Source organism: Portunus trituberculatus, chromosome 25, assembly GCF_017591435.1.
Source record: "Portunus trituberculatus isolate SZX2019 chromosome 25, ASM1759143v1, whole genome shotgun sequence".
In the NCBI taxonomy this organism is placed as follows: domain Eukaryota; kingdom Metazoa; phylum Arthropoda; class Malacostraca; order Decapoda; family Portunidae; genus Portunus; species Portunus trituberculatus.
This window is the reverse complement of record NC_059279.1, coordinates 7,311,848-7,337,851: the sequence shown is the minus strand read 5'-3', so window position 1 is coordinate 7,337,851 and position 26,004 is coordinate 7,311,848. Positions and strand designations below refer to the sequence as shown.

The 26,004-nt window shown below is 39.7% G+C and overlaps 2 protein-coding genes across 2 annotated transcripts; both read left to right on the top strand.

The window, feature by feature from the left end:
• The first annotated feature begins 29 nt into the window (after positions 1-29).
• On the top strand, positions 30-8,826 carry LOC123508757 (U4/U6.U5 tri-snRNP-associated protein 1-like). Its single transcript, XM_045262642.1, has 12 exons — positions 30-45; positions 287-620; positions 2,979-3,109; positions 3,403-3,563; positions 3,928-4,053; positions 4,390-4,560; positions 4,721-4,854; positions 4,970-5,081; positions 5,394-6,248; positions 6,586-6,815; positions 7,641-7,802; positions 8,056-8,826. The coding sequence occupies exons 2-12, from the start codon at positions 496-498 to the stop codon at positions 8,273-8,275; spliced, it is 2,427 nt and encodes an 808-aa protein (XP_045118577.1). The 5' UTR covers positions 30-45; positions 287-495; the 3' UTR covers positions 8,276-8,826.
• A 1,353-nt stretch (positions 8,827-10,179) lies between these two features.
• On the top strand, positions 10,180-24,995 carry LOC123508994 (spliceosome-associated protein CWC27 homolog). The gene is made up of 10 exons (XM_045263109.1): positions 10,180-10,438; positions 10,863-10,932; positions 11,594-11,803; positions 12,559-12,759; positions 13,926-14,065; positions 14,482-14,655; positions 15,661-15,840; positions 17,670-17,813; positions 18,729-18,917; positions 21,598-24,995. Exons 2-10 carry the CDS (start codon positions 10,891-10,893, stop codon positions 21,755-21,757), a joined length of 1,440 nt encoding a protein of 479 aa, XP_045119044.1. The 5' UTR covers positions 10,180-10,438; positions 10,863-10,890; the 3' UTR covers positions 21,758-24,995.
• The last annotated feature ends 1,009 nt before the right edge of the window (positions 24,996-26,004 follow it).

The window sequence follows — 26,004 nt, the reverse complement described above, 5'->3', positions numbered from 1 at the left end:
GGTGGAGCATGTGGTGCTGGAGTGTGTGAAGTATGCCAGAAACAGGTATGACATAATGCAAGTGGTGCTGAGGGAGCTGGGGCATGACAGAGCGGAGATGACAGGAAGGGAATGGATAGTGGTGCTGCTGGGACTCTGTGGGGAGACGAATGAAAGGATGATTGAGGCTGTAAAAGAGTTCCTGGAGAGAATGTGGCGTGCTAGATGCAGGAACTAATGGTGTGAAAGATGGTGATTGCCCTCTTTGTTGTTTGTGTTTCTCTTTTTTTTTTTTTTTTTCTTACAGGCGCTGCCGATACAAAGGCCTGACGCAGAAGAAATTCTGCGTCACTTGTAGCATCAACATCAAGATCAAGATCCCTCTCTGCCAGTGCTAAGTGTTTACAGCAAACGTTTGGCGGCCTGCGCTCACCAAACTTCAGCCCAGCCCTCTGCCCAGCCCACAGCCAGCCCTCCTGCAGAGCCAGCGGGGGTTAGCCCGGTGTGTAGCGCACCATGGGGTCCTCTAAGAAGAGTAAGGAGAAGGACCGGTCCCGAGATGAACGCAAAGAGAAGAAGAGGAAGAGGCGCTCGAGATCTGGGTCCAAGGAGAGGGAGAAAGAGGGGAGGCATCATCACAGGTAACGAAAGAGAGAGGGAGGGGTGATGATGATGATGTTTAAGTATTGAAGTGACAGGGAAAGTTGTCATTTAAGTGGTGATGGAGTATAGTAAAGATTGTTTCAACTGGGCGGGAGGGAGTGGACATTTGGGTATTGATGGATGTTTGTCACTGTATTGTGTAGATTGCTTCCATGTGTAACTAGAGGGAGAGGTAACATTTAGGTTCTGAGGGATGTATGTATGTTTGTGTATGGTTTAGATTAACAGTGTAATACTTGCAGCCTGTGATGTCTGGCTATAAGTACATGTCTTTTGTATAAGGGAGTTAAAATATTTTTCAAGAGTTTCACAAGCAGTGTCCAAGTTTTTTCTTTCTTCTTTCTTTCTTTTTTTTATGATGTCTTAATAAAGTGTCAGACAAGGGTGTAATTGTGGCAGTGAGTATTCAACAATCAAAGCTAATTCCCGACGTCGGATATTCATGGGTTGCCATTGATCGCTGGCTGTTTTAATACGCGACTCAGTATACAGCCAGCCAGCTCGCAAGAGACACACATTCTAAAATTCATATCATAATAAATCTTGAGGTATTGAGTCTTTGCACTGCAAAACATTAATTCCAAGTGTTTATTCTAACATTATCCATATGATCTGGTAATACACACTCTACAAAACTGTTATTATAAGCTTAATACTCACAGTCGCGGTTTCAATGCTCTCGCATTTTTTACTAGTCTCAACTACATATTTGGTTTGAAACATTTTTTCATATAGTTCAATAGAGAGCACTGTTTCTTCTCTAAATATTACAAAGGAATACATTCTGTAATAATCTTGGTAGAGCAACATTTTTGCGGCCGAAGGCATATCAAATAAAAAAGACTAACTGAACTCGGGAACACCGAGTCCTCTCAAAACACCAAAACAACCCCTCGGCCCGCGGTTGTTTAGAAGCTCATGTGGAGTAGGGTGACCAGACGTCCCCGATTTCAGTGACCTGTCCCCGGCTACTGCTGTCCCCGGTTTTCTGTAACTGAAAGATCACTTGATGTGTTAAAAAAAAACTACTCCTTTTGATTATGATAATTATGTCCTTTTATAATTACTCTTTTAAAATGTCAAGAATAAGGAGAAGGCCTTGTTTTTTTATATAGTTTCCGTGAAGACGGTGAAGTGTATAGCAGACACATTTTAACAGCTAATGGGTGTTCATGATCACAGATATTTCATCAGGTAGAGATTTTTTTTTTCTTTGCAACTTGGGTAAATAAGGCGAGAGAAACTTTTGATTGCTGGTTTATAAATGGTATGAATAGTGTCCCCGTTTTAGTTTTTCCAGTGCAAAAACACTACATGTTTTTACCTCCCTGAACTGAAAATGTCCCCGGAATTTGTCTCAGAAATTTGGTCACCCTAGTGTGGAGTGTTCTTAGAGCTGGAACAGAATGCCGGTTTATACATGTGCTGTAGCTGACTGCAATTCTATATCAAAAAAGAAAAACCAAGGCGTGAAAGGATGGACTGTGTTTCCCAGGAAGAAAGACGCGGCTCGAAGAAAATTATGGGAGACACGATGTAAACGAGGCCCGACGTGGAGAGCTACCAAGGACCATGCTATCTGCTCAAAGCACTTCATAGATTGGTGCAAAGGACCGTCAGCATCGCATCCAGACCCTGAACTGTTTGCCTATAACCGGTGGGGAGCAGGTAGAAACCTGCTTGATGTTGTTTACATACGGAACGGACAATCTTTCACTGAAGTCATACAAGGATTTTGCATCAAAACATCGTGTTTATTTGATATTCGTCACATTTTCTGGATTTGATTGCTAATTAATTAACTTGAACCAATGAAATGTGCTTGCTTACTGAAAATAATGTAATTCACTCAAGGTGATGAAGTGTCCCAAACCTGAGACCATGAACCAAGCATTTTTGGCTCGTTTTGCCATATTACGTTCTCTGTGCTTGGTGAAGCTGATTAGAGATGTTCCTAATAATTAATTACTTAGTTTGATAGCACATATATGACGTAAAAAAAATTTTCCAGCATACCGAGTTGAATGTGCTAAATTAAGTTATCTGGCGAATCTGGCAGCTTTTCAGCACTTTCCGACGTCGGGAATTGGCAAAATTAAGTTTTGGTGCCAAATGTGGATGATAAATGGATTTATAAGAGTAAGTATAAATACATTAAAATATTCTGAGGCCCATAGTGAGGCCAGCTGCTGCCACAATACATGCCCTACCTACCATGCTGGTTGTGATGTCAGTGTAATTTCCTATGTATTTTTGTGTATTGTGAATAATGGTGATTATAGAAATAATTTTAGTCTTGTAATGTCCAAATGCATACAATGATAAATCACTCACAGACACCACCACAAGCACAAGAAGCAGCGCACCAAGAGGCGAGAAGAGCGTTCCCCCTCACACTCACCCAGCCTGAGTGAGGACAGCTTCTCTGATGTGGAGCAGTTGCTGCAGATCAAGGATGAAGGCTCAGGTAGACAACAGTGTGCCTCTACCTCCCTCACTGTACACATCAGTCTTCTAAATTAACCTCTGTCTGTATTTCTCATGATTACTGTGTCAATTCCTTACCTTGTGGAGGTTTATGTACTTTTCAGCTTCAACCTCGTTCCTGTTAGTTGTCATTGTTACCTTAAAAGTGGAGTGATTTGCCAGATTACATTAATTTCTGTACCTTCACTCCAGCTAAAGATTATGATTCAGTACCAGTACAACTATAGAATATGCTCTCAATTTTTCAATGATTTTATGATAAACCTCTACCAGGTTTCCATGGGAAGGCTGTTCCACCTCCACCCTCCTTGAAGCCCTCATCACCCACAGCATCAACACAGCCCCCTGCTGCAGCCTCCTCTGCCTCAGATGCCTCACTCTCCATTGAAGAAACCAACAAGATCAGGGCAAAACTTGGGCTTAAGCCTCTCAAGGTCAGTTTGTGAGTTCTTGTGTTCCTGGCAGTGTTGAGTCCAGTTTTCTTTTTTGCACATTTGCTCACTTGCTGTCAAATGATCTTTGTTTACTGTTGTTTTGAATACTGGCTGTATATTGTTTAGAGGTTCCATGTTTATATTGACAACCCTGAACCACTTGGCAGCAATTCATTACAGCCCAGTCACATGCATTTTGTTCAATAAGGTTAAGCCATTCCTTATCCTTTCTCCAAGAATTGTATATTGTGAATGGGCCAAGTTTGATTGCAAATGATAATGATAATACTAATTGTAATTTTATTTACTAAGTAAGTTATATGTATGAAGACACTCAGATATAACATACAGTCTTGGTTTACAGGTTGATACAGGTCCTGTACTGAGGGAGGAGGAACCCGGCAAAGACAATAAGGAAGGTGTCCTTATCGAGAGTCAAGGAGAGGTTTTTGTCCACAAGCCAGCTGAAAGCCTAGCTCAGAAGTTGGAGGTATGTTGTGCTGGCAGCTTGTCATTTGTCTTCCATGTCTGGTGTCTTTGCTTCTAAATAGGTACTGGTGTATGACAACAAAGCAGATGGATTCATATAAAGGAGTAATGTAATGCTAATAACTTGATAAAGTGTAATGGTAACAAAGGAGTGCTGCCTCGTAATTCACTGGTGCTTATTTGTACAAAGTGTCCTTGTGGATTATTGTAAAGAAGTAGTGTAATACTGAATCTACAGAAAGTGGTTATGAGTGTGATGCAAGCCAGAGAGTGTGAAGGGTGAGGATTTTCAGCACCGGTGAGTTGGGAGTGGTGGTGAATCATTGCTTTCCTTCAGGTACAAAAACTGAGGGAGAAAATCGCAGCACAGCGAGAGAAGCGGCGCATCAAGGAATCCCTGAGTAAGGTGAAGAAGCTTGGCGACTCTGACAGTGAGGATGAGTCTGCCTCAGTTTGGGTCTTGAAGTCCCGGGCACTGGCCAAGGAGAAGGAGCTGGCAGAGAAGAAGGTGAGGGACTGAGACAGATGCACGATCATAAAGTGAAGGGAAGCTTCTTGGATTGTTAATTGCATATAATTTTGAAGAATTGCATCTTAGATTGACTTTCAGGAACAAGGTGTTTACATGTTTTATAAGAGAGGAATACTTACATGTTTATTACCCACAGAGTAAGATGCTGGAGGAGCTGGATGCCCAGTTTGGCATTGGGGACTTGGTGGAGCAGGACATGACGGAGCAGAAGATGAAGAAGTACAATCGCAATGACTTGTCAGGGCTGCAGGTGCAACATGACATGAGCAGGTCAGAGCAGCTCTTCGTGTGCTTGGTGTAAAGAACAGGTTGATTTTAGAAACAGCACTGGAAATACATGATACTAAAGACAAGAATGGTTATTATACACTGTGGTTATTTGCAGGTTTACTTCTGGTGCTTCTACCATCTTGACTCTGAAGGACAGCAATGTATTGGATGGGGAAGAAGATACACTTGTTAATGTCAACATCATTGATGATGAACGGGCAGAGAAGGTGTGTATGTGTGCGTGTGTGTGTGTGCGTGTGTGCATGCATGGGTATGTTAGATTAATTGCCCAATCACTGTTGGAAAATTTTCCTATAAAGCAAAAGTGAAGTTGACCATGAATTGTAGTACTTTAGCACAGAGGCTGATGGACATCATCACCTGAGTGAATTATATCTGATTTACTTTGTAGTTTATGAATGCTACTAGAAAGTCAATGATCAGATCTCTAGTGTAGTCATGACTCTTTTCAGTGTAGGATGAAGCATTGCAGCATTGTTTTGTTGTGTATTATGTTAGTTCTTGAAATTCTCTTTCAGAACATCATGAGGAAGAAGGAGGATCCCGACAAGGTGGAGTATGAGGCCCCTGAGGTAGATGCCGCTGGCAACATAGTGCAGCGAACTCTGCTCACCAAGTATGACGAGGAGATTGAGGGGGAGAAGAAGAAGACCTTCCGGCTGGGGTCAGGCGGCCTGGTCAACGCTCAGGATGACGTGCCTGAGGCAGTGCGTCGTGTGGCCAAACTCCGGAGGCTGCAGAACCTGGAGATGCCACAGGCACAGCTGGCACCAGAGTACCTCACCGAGACTGAGATGGTCAGCTTCCGCAAGGTGAAGAAGACCAAGAAGAAGAAAAAGAAGAAGCTGTCAGTGGATGACCTGGAACCAATGGAGGAGGACTCCCTGGTGCACCTGGGATCCAGACAGGCCCGACAGGCCAGGATAGAGGCTATGCAGACTGGAGAGTGGGATGAGGCAGCCGCTGAGGACATGGCGGCCAGGCTTGGTGGTGGTGGCCGGTCCCTGAGCCTCAAAGAGCTGCTGGAGGAGCAAGACCAAGTGAAGGAGGAGCAGATGGCTGAAGCAGAGGAGATACCAGAGGTGGAGCAGGATGACATAGAGCTGCAGGAGGCACTGGCCCGGTCAAGACGGGCAAAGATGGCTCAGTCCAACCAGCCAAGCAGTGAGAAGATCCTGGACGTGGTTAAGGAGAGGAACGCCGCCAACCACCAGGAGGAGGAGGAGGAGATGGTGGTGGACGGAGAGGAGCTGCTCATGACTCTCAACACCACAGATGAATTCTGCCGCACCCTTGGGGACCTACCCACCTATGGCCTTTCAGGGAACCGTGCTGAGGAGGACCAGAGCATGTTGCAGCTACAGCCTCCCAAGGTACACTGTGGCTCTAACTCTGAGTTTTATGGAAGGGAGGGAGCAACTGAATCAAGACAAATATCTGTGTTGACCCCAGATAATGTAGACTGCCTCCACCCAAGTTCTGAGTGTAGGAAGAAATTGACCCAATATAATGATAGATGAATGGAATTAACTCATTTATCACTTTGTTAATGCTGAGTAATTATTAGGGTACCATAAGGGAAGATCATTCAGATAGTATATGGATAGGGATGATAGGTGGAAATAAGTAAGTGTGTTTCATGTAGAGACTGCCACATGTAGGCATGACAGTTTCTTGCAGCATGCCTTATTTCATGTTCTTTTATTCTAGGAGAAAGAGACACAGGAGCCACGGGGAGCCTGGGAGGAGGTGGGCATTGATGACACACGGGTGGAGATCAATGACAGCATGACTACGCCCATCCTGGAGGAGGAGCCTGACGCCAGCAAGGGTGTGGCCAACGCCCTCAAGCTGGCACTCAAGAAAGGCTACCTGGAGAAGACCAATGTGTCCAAGTCTGCCAATGCTGCCCTGCAGCACCTCAGGGCAATACATTACAGGTAGGGGATGCACTGTTGCTTGGTGACTCATCTATAAATGGAGGCTGGTCTTCTCTAGACTTTTTATAAGGTATGAAAGGCAGTACTATGCTTAAGCACCTGGGTTGTAGTACAGTGATCTACAAGACACTATCTCTTGACCAGTGGCTGATGTGTCTAAGAGTGTGAATGATGTGAGTGTGTGGTGCCTTGTCTGGGGCACTCCATGTGGGATTGTTTGCCTTCCTTCTGTGTAATTAGATAGGCTGTTGAAAGTCAGTCAGCTGTGTATCATTCTTTTCATGTGGTCACTTTGTCACTACAACCCAAAGAATAATAACATTGAAAGGTAATGGTCTGAATTTATTGTCAATTGTCAAGGGCTGTTTGTTATTTTCTCGTTGCTCAAATACCATGGTGTTGTTTCATTCTACTCTGCTATTCCCCTGGGGATCAACTGCTGTATGTCAAAATGTATACCTAAACAGGCTCTCAATTAAACCAACACTCCGTAACTGACATACATAATACCATCCCATCACAAGATAGAAGAAATGTGATCACAGACCTAAGCTATGAATGACACTGGAACTCTATCTTTTCATCCCAACTTTCTATATTGTGTCACTATCCCTCTGTTCCTTCATCCCTTCTACCTTCCTATCACAAATCAGAACAAATATGATCACAGACACAAGCTATGAATAACACTAGAACTTGATCTTTTCATCACATCTTTTTGTATTGTCACTGTCCCTCTTTTCATCCCAGCCTTGTATCATTGTCCTACTCTTGTCTCCTGTCATCCCTTGAACCTTCCCCTCACCTTCTCTCTCTCCATCCCAGCATTGAGGACAAGACCCTGGATGATGACCGAGGGCGTGGCCGAGGGGAGCGATACATGGGTCCTGTCACTGAGTTCAAGGACAAGGATGGGTATAAGCCAGATGTCAAGCTGGAGTATGTGGATGATGAGGGACGCAAGTTGAATGCCAAGGAAGCTTTCAGGTGAGTACACATGTTCTTGTCTTACTAAAATGGCAAGATTGAAGTCAAGTGTTCCTTTTTGTTTTGTTGTTGTATCAGTAAGTGTTTTGTGTTAAGTTCATGTTATGGTCCATCTTTTGGTTGTAATATTAAATATTTTGTGTAAGGCATTTATGTTGCATTCTTTATTGTGCTTGTTATGCTTCATTTTTTATTTCTACCAGTATTTTGTGTTAAGCACCTCCCTTCCAGCAGCTTCCTTCTATTCTTCCAGGTACCTGTCACACAAATTCCATGGAAAGGGATCAGGGAAGAACAAAACTGAGAAGAGGATGAAGAAGTGGAATGAGGAGCTACTGATGAAGCACATGAGCTCTTCAGACACTCCCCTTCAGACACTGGAGAGGCAAAGGGAGAAGCAGAAGCAGCTTGGGGCAGCTTATCTGGTTCTGTCAGGAAGCAAGACCCAGGAATCAATGGATGTGAAGAAGTGAATGTGCTCTGACAATAAACTCAGACCTTTGACACTTTTGAGGAGTGTGGTGTGTTGAAGTGTTTTTATGTGAATGAGTTTTAATGGATTTAGGTGTGACATGAGCAAATATACAAGGACCTCATCTGATTTGTAGCATATATAGTTTGGCCGTGACTCATTGCAAACTACCCAATGCAAATTTCATGTACAGAATTCATAGTCCTCTGTTTTTTTAAGTTTCAGTTTGGTCTGGAGAGTGAGAGGCTCCTGAAGTGTTTATGTATGAAGTATTTAAATGAAGTAGCAGAAGTAGTTAAAAGGAGGAGGCATTGGTTGGAGAAAAGGAAGCATGTGATGAATGACAGGGACACCATAAGGCAGAGATGAGAATGTGCCAGAGGAAGCAGAAGTGAGGTACAAGTCTTGGAGCAGGAGAGTTAGGCTGAAGGCTTGCAGATAGTGGTAGTAAATATCTGTAACAATGTTTTGTATAGTTCACGTCTGAAGTGTTTCTATCGATACCATTTATACCAGGCTGATTATATTAAAAAGCTTGAGTCTCAACTTTGACTTCTCTTTTTTTTTGTTTTTACAGACTCCACACATGAATTATGCACGACTCCAGGGCCTGGAGCCTTGTCACACGGGTGACTTTCAGCTGTTCAAATAGCAAACTTTTTTTTTTTTATTTATTTATTTTTTTTTTATCCCAGTGATAGACCATCAATTGGTTAGTGGATCCTATCCTGTGTGGAGGTTGTACCATTGAATGTTGCAAGATTTATTGTTGAAATTGAAGAGTGACCAGCAATCTAGAATACTAAATGCTATTAGTACAGGAACAAGTCATCCTTTAGAGGGAAGGTTGGCTGTGTGGAATGAAACCTGTTGCATTTATGTAACAGTTTGAGGATATGGATTATACTTAATGAATAACTTGGGTCTTTTTAATTTACTACATTTTCCCATGCACACTGAATGTAGGTAGATACAGTATTGTAAATCTGACATAAGAACAATATGTTGTATCATGCTATTCAACCTGGATAGACAGTCCACCTTATAGTGGACGAGATTAATGAGGGGTGGACAGCTGTCTAGAGGTGGACGAGATCCTCACCTGCACGTGTCTGTTTAATATACAAGAGACTCACTCTCTTTCTCTCCTATATTTCTTAAAATACATACTACAAATACATAATTACGTATTGTAACATCGAGGTTGCCACCTTGTGTATTCGCAAGACCCCGATAGTACAACCACGTGAGAGACTGTCTCGCCATTGGTTGTCATGAATCACGCCAGTGCTATTCAACCTGGATGGACAGTTTCGGGGTGGGGTGGGATGGACAGCTTCTACTTAATCACTACTAGGAGTGGACGACATTAAAAAAGGTTGAAGACCACTGATCTAGAGTAAATGTTTGTAGAAGTACTTTTTTAGTAGTGAGCTTTTTCACAATGACGAGTCGCCGAAGCGATCCCGTCTCGCGTTTCGACCACCTACAAGCGCTTGCCAGGCGCTGTCGAATCGCGCGACCAAAAAGCACCTATGAAATTTGAATAACAGCAAACATATGGTGGTGCCACCATGTGTTTGCAGTTATTCAAATATGACCATTAGACTTGGTTACGACGTCGTGGCGAGCAGGTTGTTTTATGTGCAGCCAAGCATATGGAACTTAGAAAAATTGATATGCCACGAAGCAAGCGCCACTAGAAATCTTAGTGGCGCCACCTTGGTACTTTGTGCGAGGGAAAGCCACTTTGGATAGTCCCTTATGTCCCTTTTTAAGGACCATCCGAGAGCCTTCTTTTATTTTATTGCCCTTGGTCAGTAGCCTTGTAATATCAAAGGAAAAAAAATAGATAAAAGAGAGCAATGGGAGAACTTCTTTGGGCGGGGCCGAAGCTCTGTGCCTGTACCGAACCCGCGGCGAGAAGTAAACAACATCCGAGGGAAGTATGTGTGTATAAGTTGTCGGTGCTTTTATTGAGAATGAAGAGAAGACGAGGCACTTATGTAGCATGTTAAGAGTGTAGCCAACAGTAAGTGAAGTGATACCAAGGCTGTGGCCACCGGTGAGGACAAACACAGCACAGGAGACCACCGCGAGCCACAACAAGTAGTGTCTGTGGTGATGCTGAGCCAATGCTGATGACGAGGCTGCACATCTGACGGTAAGTGTGGAGAAGACATGGTCTCTGAACAACTGAATAAACCAATAAGCTCATGAACCTAACCCAGACATCTTAATCTGCGTGAGTTATGCACCAGATAGATGATGAACACTAGATGTTATTGATGTATAATTAATGTTATATACCTAGATTCTGTGTACCAAGTAGCTTACTAGTTTCCTCACTCTTTATTATTTCTTAAAAAATATGACGCTTTTTCAAGTGACCCCACACCATAAAGGGATTAACATGTGAGATTAATGGACTGAACTTGCCTAAACACGACTTTACCTAACCTGCTATCAGATGAAAACTTATATGCTACTTCAATATTATCTGATATTTAGGTGTGTTGGTAGTTATGCCTTGAAGAGAGACAAGGAGAGTGAGCCTGTATCTCCCTAACACCCTCTTCTATTGACAGAACTACAAATCATCCCTGACCTAACAAGATGAGCAACATTTACATCCAGGAACCAGCCTCCCAGGGCAAGGTAAACTCTGGAATTCCTTGTCTATTTCTGTATTTCCACTTTCTATGACCTGAGTTCTTGGGAGGACTTAAGACATTTATCCCATTCATTTGGTTAACTCTCTCAGACCTGCTTGTGGAATGGCATCTCAGCAGGCTTTTTTTGTTTAATTATTTGTTACCCTTAACCAATTTTCCCCTCTTGCATAAAATAAAATAGATAGTACTCCTTTATGCTCCTATTTGTGTGAAGGAAGGGATGTGGATGGTTGAATTGTGTTTGCTGTCAATCTTTCCTCTCATCCTAGTTCCTAGCCTACTTTTTATCATCCATTTTTGCTCCTTCCCTTTTATTCAAACTTTCTTTCCCATCAACATCTCAGTGATGCACCAATACATTTGCCACTGTCCTGTATCCATCCTGATGAATCTTTCCACTTTTCCTTGTTCCTGGTTTATCCTCAATTTTTGCTCATTTGCTCTTTTATTTCCAGTTACTCTCCACATAACATTCCAGTAATGCACCGCCTCATTCTTCTCTTTCATATTTCCACCACTGATGCATCTTTCCATTTTCCTTGTTCGTAGCATCCTTTTCACCTTCAATTTTTGCTCAACTGTCCCTACTTTTACTTTCACTCTTTACATAGCATCACAATAATGCACCAACATGCCCTCCACAGGTGCTTCTGGTCACTACTGCTGGGGACTTTGATGTGGAGCTGTGGTCTCGAGAAGCTCCCAAGGCATGCCGCAATTTTGTACAGCTGTGCCTTGAGGGTTACTACGATGGCACTATCTTCCACCGTGTTGTGCCGGGGTTTATCGTGCAAGGAGGAGATCCAACAGGCACTGGCACTGGTGGGGAGTCAATATATGGCAAGCCCTTTAAGGTGAGAGAGAGTGTGTGATGGTCTGTTGAAGTGTGTGGTCAGTCAGTTGTGTTTAAGAGCCTATGGTTTCTTGTGGATTAAGAGTGTGTGAGAGCGTTGAAGTGTGTGGTCAGTCAGGAGTGTTTAATACCCTGTGGTTTCTTGTGGAATGAGGAAGTAAGTATGTGAGAGCCTGTTTAAGTGTGTTGTCAGTCAGTTGTGTTCAAGAGCTTGTGGTTTCTTGTGGATTGAGTGTGTGGTGGTGAGAGAGAGTGGGTGATGGTCTGTTGAAGTGTATGGTTAGTTAGTTAGTTATAAGTGTATGAGAGCTTGTGGTTTCTTATGGGCTGAGAGAGTGTGTTATGATCAGTTAAGTGTGTGTTAAGTGATGGTTTGTTTGTGTGGTTAATCAGGAGTGTATGAGTTTCTGTAGTTTCTTGTGACTGAGAGATCATGTAGTAGTGATGTAGAGTGTGTGAGAGTTTGTTAAAGTGTGTTATCATTCATTTCATTTGTCTCTAATGCAATCTTTTCATTTCTTCTTTGGCATGCCTCTTATTCTAGCCACTTCAATACTTACCCAAGCCTAACCTAACCAACCATGCATTTCTCCACTAATCTAACATTATCATAATCTAGTATCTACCCAAACCTAACCTAACATGCTGATACTACTCTAACTTAATCATAGTCCAATATCTGCCCAAATCTAACATAATCTAACCTAACATTCATTTCTCCGCAAATCTAAGCTAATCATACCCTGTCTTTTGCAGGATGAGTTCCACACAAGGCTGCGGTTTGTGCGCCGTGGATTGGTGGCTATGGCAAACGCTGGCCCCAATGACAACGCCTCACAGTTTTTCTTCACGTTGGGCCAGACACCAGAGCTGCAGAACAAGAACACGATATTTGGCAAGATCACCGGCAACACTCTGTACAACCTGCCTCGCTTTGAGGAGGGCATCATTGGCAAGGTGTGTGTGTGTGTGTGTGTGTGTGTGTGTGTGTGTGTGTGTGTGTGTGTGTGCTGGAGAGAGAGAGAGGGAGTCATAGAAAGACTTTTGAGAATTTCCTTAATTTTCATTCTTTCTCTTTCTCTTCACTGTTTTCCTTCATCTCCTCTCCTTCCCTGCATTGCTTATAGGGAAGGTCAGATTTCTTTTCCTATTTATTTGTTATTTCATCATTATTTCATATTACTGGTAAAGATGAAAGGTAAAATAGAACCATAGAAATAGGTACTATAAAAAATGAGATTGTTAGAATTGCCAAAAGTTGAAATAGTTAATGTAGACAATAATATAATTATTGATACTAACAAATATAGACAAAATAAAGCTACTGATACTAACATAATAAAGCTAACTGATACAGACAAATAAGATAAAGCACTGCTAAAGATAGGAGTTAAGGTTCCTGATACAAATGAAAATAATTTAGCTGGCAAGAAAAAAAAAAACATTGTTATGGACAAGAGTTAAAGGTTTCTGATAGACATAAAAAGACTGACAAATTAAATAAAACACTGCTAAAGACAAGAGTTATTACAAACAAAAATATTAAAACTGGTAGAAACTAAAAAAAAAAAAATAATAATAATAACATTGCTACAGACAAAAGTTAGAGTTCCTGATAGAGGCAGAGAGACTGATAAGATAAAACACTGCTAAAAGACAAGAGTTAAGATTCCTTGTACAAACAAAAATAATATACCTGGCAGAAAGAAACAGAAATGAAACTACTCCCACAGACAAGAATGAAGGTTCCTGATAGAGACAAAGAGACTGATGAATAAAATAAAGCACTACTAAAGACAATTATGATTAATGATACAAGCAAAAATAATGTAACTGATAGAAATTAAAAGAAATAAAAAGGTATGGTCATAGACAAGAGTAAAGGTTCCTGATAGGGATAAAAAAGACTGACAAATAAATTAAAATACCACTACAGGTAGAGTTAAAATTCCTGGTACAAACAAAAATTATACAGCCGGCAGAAAAGTATTAACAAAACCACAACAGTGACAGACGAGAACTAAGGTTAAGACTGATGCTGTAAAATTATAAAGAGATGTCTGGAGATACTGGTATGGCGTGAAGGTAAGCCAAGCAGCATCTCATGAGTGGTGTGCCGGCAGGATGACAGGCCAGAATACCCTCACAAGATCATCAAGACAGAGGTGCTCAACAATCCCTTCCCTGACATTGTGCCGAGGCTCAAGATTGAGAATGAGGTGATGGACGACCGCAAGCACAAGAAGAAGGACAAGGGGACTAAGTATGTCTTTTTATTTATTTATTTATTTTATTTTATTGATTAATTAATTTTTTATTTATTTTTATTTTATTATTATTTATTTTTTTTTTATTATTATTTATTTATTTTATTTATTTATTTATTTATTTATTTATTTTGTGTGTGTGTGTGTGTGTGTGTGTGTGTGTGTGTGTGTGTGTGTGTGATTTTCTTGGTTAATTTTTTTTGCTTTAAATTTTGTTAAATGATACTGAACAATTTTGTTTCCCATGGAAATGTTTTCATCACTATCATTTTCATTTAATATGATTATTTTTCTCAATATCAGATTGGACTGGTTTTGAATCTATCCCAATTTTTTTATTTATAGAAAATCATAATAAGTGAAAACACTTCAGAAAAAAAATGAGTTGTGGACATTGTTTTTCTTCATCCAGAAACTTCAAGCTTTTGTCATTTGGTGATGAGGCTGAGGAGGAGGAAGAGGAGGTCTTGGCAGCCACCAAGAACTTCTCCACCAAAGGAAACTCTGCCCATGACATTGCCATGGACCCGACGCTCTCAGCCAGCACCGGGAAAGCTCTCAACAATGGCACAGAGGCTCTGGACAGGTTGGCTGAGGACTTTACTTATTTCATTATGTATTGCTGTTATTTATTATTTATAAAAAATTTTACCATAATTTTCTTTAGGGACTCTAGCCAAAGATAAAAAGTAAAAAGAAAATGAATTGGAAAATAGGTCCCACTAGAGTTCCAGTCCATAAATATGTCAAAAAAGATCATTACATTGGAGAGTAATTGTCTTGATACCTCCCTCTTCTCAAAGTTCAAGTCATAGGAAGGAGGAAGCACAGAAGCAGGCTATAGGAGTGAAAGATACAAAGAAATACACATGAATTTTAGATACTGAAAAATGTTAACACATAAATTTTAAATACTAGCAAATCTTCAGTGACTTTAACCAGTGATTTTACATGAATTGCTGTGCACTTATTTGCCTACTAAAGATAAAGTAGCTGATGTAAAGAGAAAAGTATCCTGTATTTGCTGTGGTGGCTGGGTTGGAGTTGGTGTGGGAAACAGTCTCACTATGAAGGGGAAGAGATGAACTAGTGTATGCTGTCAAGCTTTACCATGGATGTGTCTGGAAAATTGTACTGTGTTTTAGCTCCAGGGATGTAGCATATGGTGGTTCAGGAGATTGTCTTTTTCCATCAGGAGCAGTGTGGATGGTGTGTGTGTGTGTGTGTGTGTGTGTGTGTGTGTGTGTGTGTGTGTGTGTGTGTGTGTGTGTGTGTGTGTTTACTTAGTTGTATTTACCTAAATGTGATATAAATACAGGAAAAAAAAGTGACACTTAGACTCATGTTGTCCTGTCTCTATTCTTTTTACATCCAATTTTGTTTTGGATTTATGGATTGTTTTTGCACACACAGTCTCATTGTCAAGTTTGCTCTAAACAAACATGTATATGGGAAACTATTTCTCTTAACTCTCTTCTGTATGTGTACTCGTATGTGTGTGTGTTTCATGTGGACCAGTCCATGTGGGATTGCCATTCTGATATATAGATAGACTTTTCTTTAGTAATCTCATGAGACTCAAACTTTTCAGAATAAAGAAAAAGTTACGTCGAGAGGATTCCCCCGAGGCAGAGAAAAGCAAGGCAGTGGAGGCTGTGATGGCGAGAGATGACTCACCGGAGAGGAAGGAGGAGGAGGTGGCAGAGAAGGCCAAAGAATCTGTGTATAGAACAGTATTAGAGGAAGAGAAAAGAATAAAGGAGGAAAAAATGTAAGTATTGAATGATGGGACATGAAAATGTTTGCTATGATAACTTACCATTTTTTTGTACTTTAATGTATCTTTTCTCATTTATTGATTTATTTCTATTGTCTTTGCCTCACCTTCATTTGCTCACTGAAAGTAAAGGTTACACATTTCACTCATTATTGCAAGTTTGTAGTCATTATTTATACATTTCCTTGTCTTTTTTCTGCTGATGCAACTCTGTGTTTTGTTTATCATTACATACTAACTTCATATCTCATTGAATTTTCATAGTCATTGCTTATACATCAATCTTTTTTTCACTACAGGTAACTTGATTTACGCGTGTTTGATTTACGCGTTTTTTGTTATAATGCGATTGAAAAAATATAATAATTAATTTAATTTGCGTGATCGGTTTGCTTATACGTGATTTGGCCCAATCGCATTTTCAAACTGAGCTCCAGACTCAGTTTGAAACTGCACGCCAGAGAGTTCCGCAGCTGTCCGATAGGTGGGAGCTCTGCTCTTCTCGTGCCTCATTTGCAGTCTGCCAGCACTGAGTACAGACGGAATCTCTTCAATTTGCCTATAATTCACCAAGATGGCCCCAAAACGTCCTTCATCTTCTTCTGCATGTGGGGTTATTTTTGAAAAGTGGATTTTTTATAAAGTGGTAAAGCTCAGAGGAAGATGGTGACTGACTGTGTTGTGAATGGTGAAGGCAGTGATGCAGTGAGTGTTGTTTTACTTTAAATACACTTCTAGTATTTAAAATGGTAAATAATAAAAACATGTTAATTTATCCAAATAGATAGAGTATTTTGTACAACTTTTTTTGGACCACATCCCGCATCACCCCTATTATCTATTGTTTTTTATGAGAATTACTTGTTTGTTTTACGAATTTTGATATACGCAATGCCTCTTGGAACGCATCTATCGCATAAATCAAGAGTTACCTGTATCTACAATTTGAGTGTACGCCTTCAAAAAAAAAAAACATTCTTATTCACCTCTTCTATCATGACCCTTTGCTCTCACCACCCTCATGTCACCCTATCTCACCACCCATCACCCTGTCACCCTCCCTCACACTGCCCTCTCACCACCCTCATGTCACCCTCTCCCTCACACCACCCTCACGTCACCACCCTTACATCACCCTCCTGCTTTGTGTATTTGTATTTATGTATCTATGTATGTATATATGTATTTATGTTTATATTTGTGTGTGTATGCACTTTTCCACAGTAAACCTTTGATAATAATAACATCACCTTTTTGCCTCACACCACCACACTTACACCACCCTCCTCATAACATCACCCTTCCTGTCACACCATTCTCACACCATCCTTTGCCTCACCACCAGTCACTCCTTGTCACACCATCACCTTTACTACATTATCACTCATCACCACCAATCACATACTGTCACCATTACTACACCATTACTTTTACTACATCATCACCATCACCACCACCAATTGCTCCTTGCCACACCATCAGCCTCATACCTTCACCATTACTACACCATCACCATCATCACCCTCACCAACACCAATCACTCCTTGTCACACCATCAGCCTTGGACCATCACCATTACTACACCATCACCTTTACTACATCATCACCATCAATCACTTCTTGTTACACCATCAGCCTCATACCATCACCATTACTACACCATCACCATCATCACCCTCACCACCACCAATCACTTCTTGTCATGTCATCAGCCTCATACCATCACCATTACTACACCATCACCTTTACTACATCACCATCTTTACTACATTCTTGTCTCACCATTCTCACACCATCCTTTGCCTCCCGTTTTCCTTTTGCAGGGCAGAGATGAAGGCGGAAATTAGGCAGCTTAAGCAGGACCTGACGGGGAAGAAGCCAAGAGAGAAAGTAGAGGTGAAGGAGGAGGTGGAGGAGGACGACAAGGACAGCGTAACGGTCAAGGAATTTAAGAAGGAGCGACAAAAGTGAGTGTGAATGTTGACAAATTGATTAGTTTTAGTTTTAGTTATTTTTATTTATTTGATATTTTCAATTTAATTTTATCTTTATTATTTTATTAGGTTTTTGTTTCTTTGTTTCAGTTACTTTTATTCTTGTGTTGTCTTTATTATTTTTCCCTTTTTTTTTTTTTTTTTTTTTTTTTTTTTTTTTGTTTCATTTGTTTAGCACATCTTCACTTCACCACTAGTTATTACCTTTACCTCTCATTACCCTTTTCATTCTCTACTCAAAAGAACCAAAGTTCCCTTGTTTTATATCCCTATCCTTGATTATTTTTCTCTTCCTCTCCTGCAGGAATGAGGAAGCAAAGAAGCAGTTGGCCAATAAAGTTCTATCTAGTTGTTACCCTTGTCTCTCATATTCTTTTCCTTTCTCTGCTCAAAAGAAACAAAAATTCCTTGTTTTATCCCCATTCTTGATCATCTGCCTCTTCCTCTCCTGCAGGTATGAAGAAGCAAGAAAACGGCTGCCCAACAAAGATGTATATATTTGTTACCCTTACTTCTCATATTCCTTTTCATTCTCTAATCAAAAGATGCCCATTCTTGATCACCTTCCTCTTCCTCTCCTGCAGGTATGAGGAAGCAAGGAAACAGCTGCCCAATAAAGGTCCATCCAGTTGTTACCCTTGTCTCTCATATTCTTTTCTTTTCTCTACTCAAAAGATGTAATTTCCCCTATTTTATATCCCCATTCTTGATCACTTTCATACTTCTCTTGCAGGTGTGAAACAAGGAAGCAGCTGCCCAACAAAGATACATCCATTAGTCACCTTTACCTCTCATTTTCCTTTTCATTTTCTATTCAAAACATGGAAATTCTCTCATTTTATATCCCTATTCTTGATCACCCTCCTCCTCCTCCTCTTCCTCCTACAGGTATGAGGAGGCAAGGAAGCATCTGCCCAATAAAGGTTCATCCAGGGAGAGCCAAACACTTGCCCTGCTGCAGAGGTTCACAGCCAAGATGAACCAGGCTGTGTACAATGAGCCAAATCCTGAGAAGGAGGAGGGTGAGGAGGACAAAGAAGAAGGAGAAGAGTCAGAGGAGGAGGAAAGTGCTGGCTGGTGAGTTTTTTAGTTCTTATTCTATGTTACTATAATTTTACCTAAACTGCTTAATGGAGTCATTGAGTTGAGGCATTATTCAATCAGCTTCTGTGTCTTGCTGCTTTGTTTACAGTAGAAATTATAGTTTAAAGATATTATTACATTTGTGTTGGACCAATGTTTTTTTTTTTTTTTTTTTTTTTTTGTGTGTGTGTGTGTGTGTGTGTGTGTGTGTGTGTGTGTGTGTGTGTGTGTGTGTATTTACCTATTTGTGTATTACAGGGCCCGAGCTAAGCTCTCTGTGTCCTGCCTCCTTGGCCACTCCTGTCATTTCTCTCTTTCATCTGATCGACACACACTGCGTCAACAATATCACTGCTCAGTTTATTCCACTTATCAATACTACGATGCGGGAAACTGTACTTTCTCATGTCATTTAGACAGATGTCTTTTATTAGTTTTTTTCCATATCCTCGGAGATGATTACTTGTGATCACCTTTATCAACTCTCTGTCCAATATGTCAATCTTGTTCACCAATTTATACATAGTTATCATGTCTCCTCTTGTTCTTCTCTCTTCTAATGTGGTCAGCCCCAGTTTCCTCAGTCTTTCCTCATAGTCTAACTCCCTGAGTCCTGGAACCATCCTTGTTGCCAGCCTCTGTACCCTTTCCACCTTCTTCACATTTTTCTTCATATGCGGTGACCAGACACAAGCTGCATATTCTAACTGGGGTCTTATTAAAGTGCATAGTATCTTCTTCATCATTCCTTCATCTAGGTAGTGGAATGCAAGACCAATATTTTGAAGCATGTTATATGTTTTCCAAAATATCTTGTTAATGTGTTTCTCTGGTGACAAAGTGTTTTGCACAGTTACTCCTAAGTCTTTCTCCTCATTGGTCTCTTCAATTTTCTCATCACCCAGCCTGTAATCCCAGTTTGGTCTGTATCTACTTCTTCCCATTTTCATAACATGGCTCTTGTTTATATTAAATTCCATCTGCCACTCTTTACTCCACTCATATATTTTATCAAGATCTTCCTGTAACTTGTTACAATCTTCCACATTCTTTACTCTCCTCATAATTTTAGTATCGTCCAAACATATTCATGTAACTGTCAATTCCTACTGGCATATCATTAACATAAATCAAAAACATGATGGGACCAAGCACTGACCCTTGTGGAACTCCACTGGTTACCTTCTTCCACTCGGACTTCTTTCCTTTCACCACTGTTCTCATTTCTCTTCCCACTAAGTAATTTTCCATCCATTTTGCTAGTTTATCACTTACTCCTCCAATCTTCTTTAGTTTCCACATCAGTCTATTGTGTGGCACTTTATCAAAGGCCTTTCTCAAGTCCAGGTAAATAGCATCCACCCATCCCTCTCTATGTTGTAGTATGTCAGTCACTCTTGAATAAAAACATAATAAATTGGATACGCACGATCTTCCTTTTCTGAAACCAAACTGCCTTTCACTCAGAATGTTTTCACTTTCTAGATACTCACTCCACTTAGCTTTAATTACTTCTTCACATACCTTGCACAATATACTAGTCAACGATACTGGTCTATAATTTAACGGTTCCATTCTACTACCATTTTTATATATAGGCACAATGTCAGCTCTTTTCCACTCTTTCGGGACTATTCCTGTTCGTATGGAGGTTTCCACAATATCAAGTATGGGGTTCAACAATTGATCCTTACATTCTTTTAGCAACCTTCCAGATATGCCATCAGACCCCATTGATTTATTAATATTCAAGTTACTTATTACTGTGTGTGTGTGTGTGTGTGTGTGTGTGTGTGTGTGTGTGTGTGTGTGTGTGTGTGTGTGTGTGTGTTATATAAAGATTACTTGGCATTTTATGTTGTCAGTAAAATACTAACTAACTATAGGCAGCAGGTAAAATAGAATAAAGATGGAAAGATGCTTGTGTTTCCTGGGATGGATAGGCTGGTGAAAGAAAATGAAATAGAGTAGAATATTAGATAAAAAATTAGTGGATGGAGAAAGAAAGCTGGGGAAAAAGAACTAGATGAAAAATTAACATTGATAGGCTGGCTTTGGTTAAATGGAGTGGTGAAAGAAGGTGTAATAGACTTCAGAAGCAAGTGAAAAGATGAATAAAAAGTTAGAGAAAAGATTGAGGGCTAGAGAAGGAAGGCTGGGTAGAAAGGGAACTAGTAAAAAAAAAAGTGTTGCTAGAGTGGACTGTGTTAATGGGATGGTGAAAGAAAGTGTAATAGAGTTAAGAAGTATGTGAAAAGATGAGTGCTGGTAAGGAGAGGAGTCAGAGGAGGGGAAAGAGCTGACTGGTGAGTTTTATGGTTCTTGTTGTGTAGGAGAAAAGTGAAATGGAGTAAAATTGGAAAGATGTTTGGATTTGCTGGGATAGATAGAATAGTGAAAGAAGGTAAGGTAGAGTAGAAAATTAGAGGAAAGATAGATATATGATGAAAGAAGGCTGGGAAAAGGAACTACTAGATGAAAAGATGAGTGTTGTTAGGCCGGCTTGGGTCAAAATAGGCTGGTGAAAAAAGGTGTGATAGAGTTCAAGAAGCAGGTGAAAAGATGAGTGTTGATAAGGTTAGCTAGGAAAAGAAGAGAAGGAGAGGTAAATATGAGTGAAAACACACACCTCCAGCCAGAAACACCATTCCTTACCCTTCCATTACTCCCTCAGGATGACACACAAATTCTTCTTTGGTACAACGGACGTAGTGTTAGCAAAGGACGCTAGCACCAAGGACGATCACTGGTATGATGTGAGCGACCCAAGGAATGCCATGAACAAGCGGCGGAGAGAGGACAGTGCCAGATCATCCAAGAGGCACCACAAATGAGAGCAGGAGGAGAGTAGTGGCTGGAATGCTTGTGCTGAGTGTCCCTGAGTGTCAAGTGCTGTTTTCATCTTTGTATCAGTGCCAGAAAGGATGTGAGTGGAACAGAAGAGATTTAAAGGATGGAATAACAGTTTTTGGTGACAAAGTGTTGTAAATGGAAATGAAGGCAAACTGAATGGTTCAATGCCATTTTCACCTATGTACCAGTACCAGAGATAGTGTGAGTGGTGCAGAAGGGAGAGTTAAAAGAGGAAATGGCAGGTTTTTGGTGACTTGAGATGTTGTAAATGGAATAAAGGAAAGAAAGCAAAGTAAGAATGGTACTGTTTTTTGGTGGCTTAGAGTGGCTGTGAGTAGGACAGAAGCGATGAATTAAATGCATGTCACTGTTCTTGGTGACGTTAGCTGGTGTGAGTGTGATAAAAGGAAGGAATGAAAGACAGAATGCTGCTTTTAATAATGACTGAGTTGGTGTGAGTGGGATGAAAAAAAGGAAATGAAGGAGAATGTTACTTTTGATGGTGAGAAGATACTATAAGTGATAAGATAGAAGAACAAGGGACTTAACTGTTACTTTCAATGGTGACAAGATGCTATATGTGGGATAAAAGGAAAAAATTAATGGAGGAATACTACTCTTAATGGTGACAAGATACTGTTACTGAGATAAAAATTAAGAATTAAAGGAGGAATACTTCTTTTAATGGTGACAAGATGCTGAGTGGGGATAAAATGAAGGAATTAATAGAGTGAATGTTATTTCTAAGTGATAAGATACTATGAGTGAGATAAAGGGAAGAGAGAGAAACCTGCTTTTTTATGTAAGAGGGGAAATTTGGTGAAGGGCAACAATAGTTATTGAACAAAAAGGTCCACTTAGATGCCAGTCCTAGAGCAGGTCTGAGAGAGTTAGCCAAAAGAATGGAATAAATGTATTGAAGCCTCCCTCTTAAATGAGTGCAGGTCATAGGAAGATGGAAATACAGAAGCAGGTAGAGGGTTCCAGAGTTTACTAGAGGAAGAGATGAAGGATTGAGAGTACATTACTGATTAACTCCTGCATTAAAGAGGTGGACAGAATAAGGGTGAGAGAAAGAAGAGTTTTGTGTAGTGAGGCCACAGGAGTAGGGGAGGCATGTTTACTTTAGCATCTACATCCCTGGTGGTCATAGGAAGCTCAAGCAATAATAAGGTGGACTAAACACTTTTAGGCAGGGTTTTTTTTAAGTATTTTCACTCTTAGTTAGAAATGACGATGCAGTGTGATGTGTGATGTTGCTGGTAGTTGCAATTCACACATTAACCTCCAGGCTATCAGTGCTGTGAAGAGATATTGTCTGGACACTGCATGAAAGAAGTTTTTTTATCCTACCTGTCCATCTGTCTGTTTGTCTTACTACCTGTCCATCTTTCTGTTTGTCTGCATATCTATCTATCACTGTCTTTGTTTATCTATTTGTTTATCCTGCTACCTGTCAATCTATCTGTCTGTCTGTCTGTCTGTCTGTCTGTCTGTTTATCTTACTACCTGTCCATCTGTCTGTTTCTTTCTACTTATCTATCTATCACTGTCTTTATTTTGTTTATTTTGTCCATTTGTTTTTCCTACTGTTTGTCAGTCTTCGTGTCTGTTTGTTTATATATCTGTGTATCCTCGTCATCATCTGTATGTCTATTTGCTTATTTATCTATTTGTTTGTCCTACTACTTGTCCATCTGTCTATTTGTTTATTTGTTTATCCTATTACATGTCAATATGTCTGTTTATTCATCTATTTATCTCTCTCTTTACCTTGGTACTTGTCAATCTGTTTCTCTCTTTTGTTTATTCATTTATCTGTTTATCTCACTACCTGTTTTTATGTTTTTGTCTATTCATATGTTCATCTATTTTCTTATCCATCTGTCAATGTTTTTTTTATACATCTTTCCATCCTCCTATCTATCTACATATCCATTCATCTGTCTTTCCATCCAGCTATCAGTCTTTCTCTACCTGACCTCTAAGTCCAAGAAAAGTGTGTATTTCTCTCCTTGCATTCCTTTCTGTAAATTCTCTTCTTTCCCACCTCCCTCTCTTTCAGTTTTTAACATGCAGTATTGCTTTTATTATAATTCATATATTTTTATGTAAGAAGGAGGCTGGTAAAGGGCTTAAACAATGGGAGAAAGACTTATTGTGTTGCCAGTTCTGAAATAAGGAAAGAACTGTCCTGTGATCTAGTAAGATTCTCACTGATCCTACCAGATGAAGCTTGGTAGAGATCATGAAAACACCAGTACGATTATGTAGCAGTCACCTTTGAAATATTAGTGCCCCCACCTTAAAAACATCACTGAGACCCTGAAATCTTGTGTAAGTAAAGGAAAACTGCACGAATGTGGTTTTATTTCATTTATCTATTAAATAAAGAAAAAAAAGGAGTGACACTTGCTAAATTGCCTCATCATCACCTTTGTTATTCAAGTTGGCAGCAATCTTTGTAAAATTGATATGGATACTGAAATCAGGTTAAGGGGAGATGACTGTATAAATGCCAGAAACTATAACCTCAAAGACCAATAGTGCAGTTGTTCCATACCTTTTGAACCTCTCACTGTGATACTTAACAATTCACAAGCTAGAAATTATCTATTCATTTATATACCAGCCCAAACAAAGTACCATACTCATACACACACATCAGAACTTATCCTTGTCATGTAATAGTGGAAAGGAATAGTCCCATGGCTTGCTGTGGCCTATCAAAATGCATGAAATTTCAGTGCCAGATGAAAGAAAATGGTATACAAGTTTTCCAGTGTTTAGATATGTCCTTCAGTTGTTTTGTAATGAGAAAAAGATGTCAGTAGCACTTAAAAAGTTAAAACAATGACATCCTCACACCATATGAAAAAAGGAGTAGATACATAGGTTTTCCAAGTCTAGATATGGTTGCTAGAAAAAGGAAAATATGTCACTGGTTCGTAATGAAAAAAAAAAAAAAAAACTGTGTCTGTAGCAATAAAAAGGTTGAAACTGACATTCTCACAAAAAAAAATATCTAGTTTTTTCCAAGTCTAGATATAGCTGCTAGAAAAAAAAAAAACACTCAGTAGTTTATAATCAAAGAAAGATGTATCAGTAACAGTTGTAAGGTTAAAACAATGACATTCTTCTCTTATACATGACTCAAACATCTTCAGGAGAGGAACAATCAACACATCTCAAATTAAACTACTACATTGAATAACTAAACTGACTTTTCTTGCTGTTTATTTTTTCCTAGTGGCATTTGTAAACAACCTCCTTTATTACTCTTATTTATGCCCTTCACCAGACCATGTTAGAAAAAGAGTTAAATGATTAAACAAATTGTATTCCCAGCCAGTTGTCGGACACACCCACACTATGCCAGAAGTGATTAGTGTAAAGTGTAAGAAAGCAGAGATTCTTATAATGTCTTTTAAAACCCATTGTTTATCTCCCTGCCTGGTATAGTTGTCTCTTTCCAATAAGCTTTATTCCGAAAAGGCTGCCAGAGAGAGAGAGAGAGAGAGAGGGGGAGTGGAAGAATAAGATTGAGAAAAAAAAAAAAACGAAGATTAAAGGAAAATTAACAAAAGAATGATAGAGGAAAGTGGAATTTAGGCAAGGGAAAAAACAAACAAACAGAGAGAGAGAGAGTCGAAAGGAAGAATTGAGAGAGACGGAATGAGATTACAAAGATGAGAGATAAGGAACATGCATACATAGAAACTGAACAATACAATAACAGGAAGAGATATAATACAAAAAAAAAAAAAAAAAAAGAAAGAAAGAAAGAAAAAGGGAGACCTTGTAAAAGTGACATATATCTTTAGAAGTTACATATGAAAAAGATGTGATGGAAAGAAAAGGGCTGGAAAGTAGGTACGGTAGAGGAGCTACATAAAGGAAGCAATGGTGGTTAAAAGTGAAAGGAGTGGGTAAATTTAGGTGAAAGGAAAAAGAAAGGAAGAATCGAAGAAAAGTTAGTATTTGTTTTATACTAAAGTTGATAGAAAACAATTAGAAAACTAGAAACAAAGAAAAAACTACAAAGCTAAAAGTAATACAATCATCAATGCTGCAATGCAGTATCTTAAACTTTTTTTAATTAATTTTGAGTTTATAACTGGAAATACTCGGAAAGAAACGAAGAACATATATTTCAAGAAATGAGCAAGAAACCAAAACTCAATAAAGCAATAAAACTAGGTACAAATGGCAAAATAACTACAAACAT

Bases quoted from the DNA above. Each gene is read 5' to 3' on its own strand.
- LOC123508757 (XM_045262642.1), top strand. From the start codon at position 496: ATGGGGTCCTCTAAGAAGAGTAAGGAGAAGGACCGGTCCCGAGATGAA. The intron at 4,855-4,969 runs GTCAGAGCAGCT...GGTTATTTGCAG, and splicing joins GTGCAACATGACATGAGCAG to GTTTACTTCTGGTGCTTCTA. The intron at 7,803-8,055 runs GTGAGTACACAT...CTATTCTTCCAG, and splicing joins AATGCCAAGGAAGCTTTCAG to GTACCTGTCACACAAATTCC.
- LOC123508994 (XM_045263109.1), top strand. From the start codon at position 10,891: ATGAGCAACATTTACATCCAGGAACCAGCCTCCCAGGGCAAG. The intron at 11,804-12,558 runs GTGAGAGAGAGT...TGTCTTTTGCAG, and splicing joins TATATGGCAAGCCCTTTAAG to GATGAGTTCCACACAAGGCT. The intron at 18,918-21,597 runs GTGAGTTTTTTA...TTACTCCCTCAG, and splicing joins GAGGAGGAAAGTGCTGGCTG to GATGACACACAAATTCTTCT.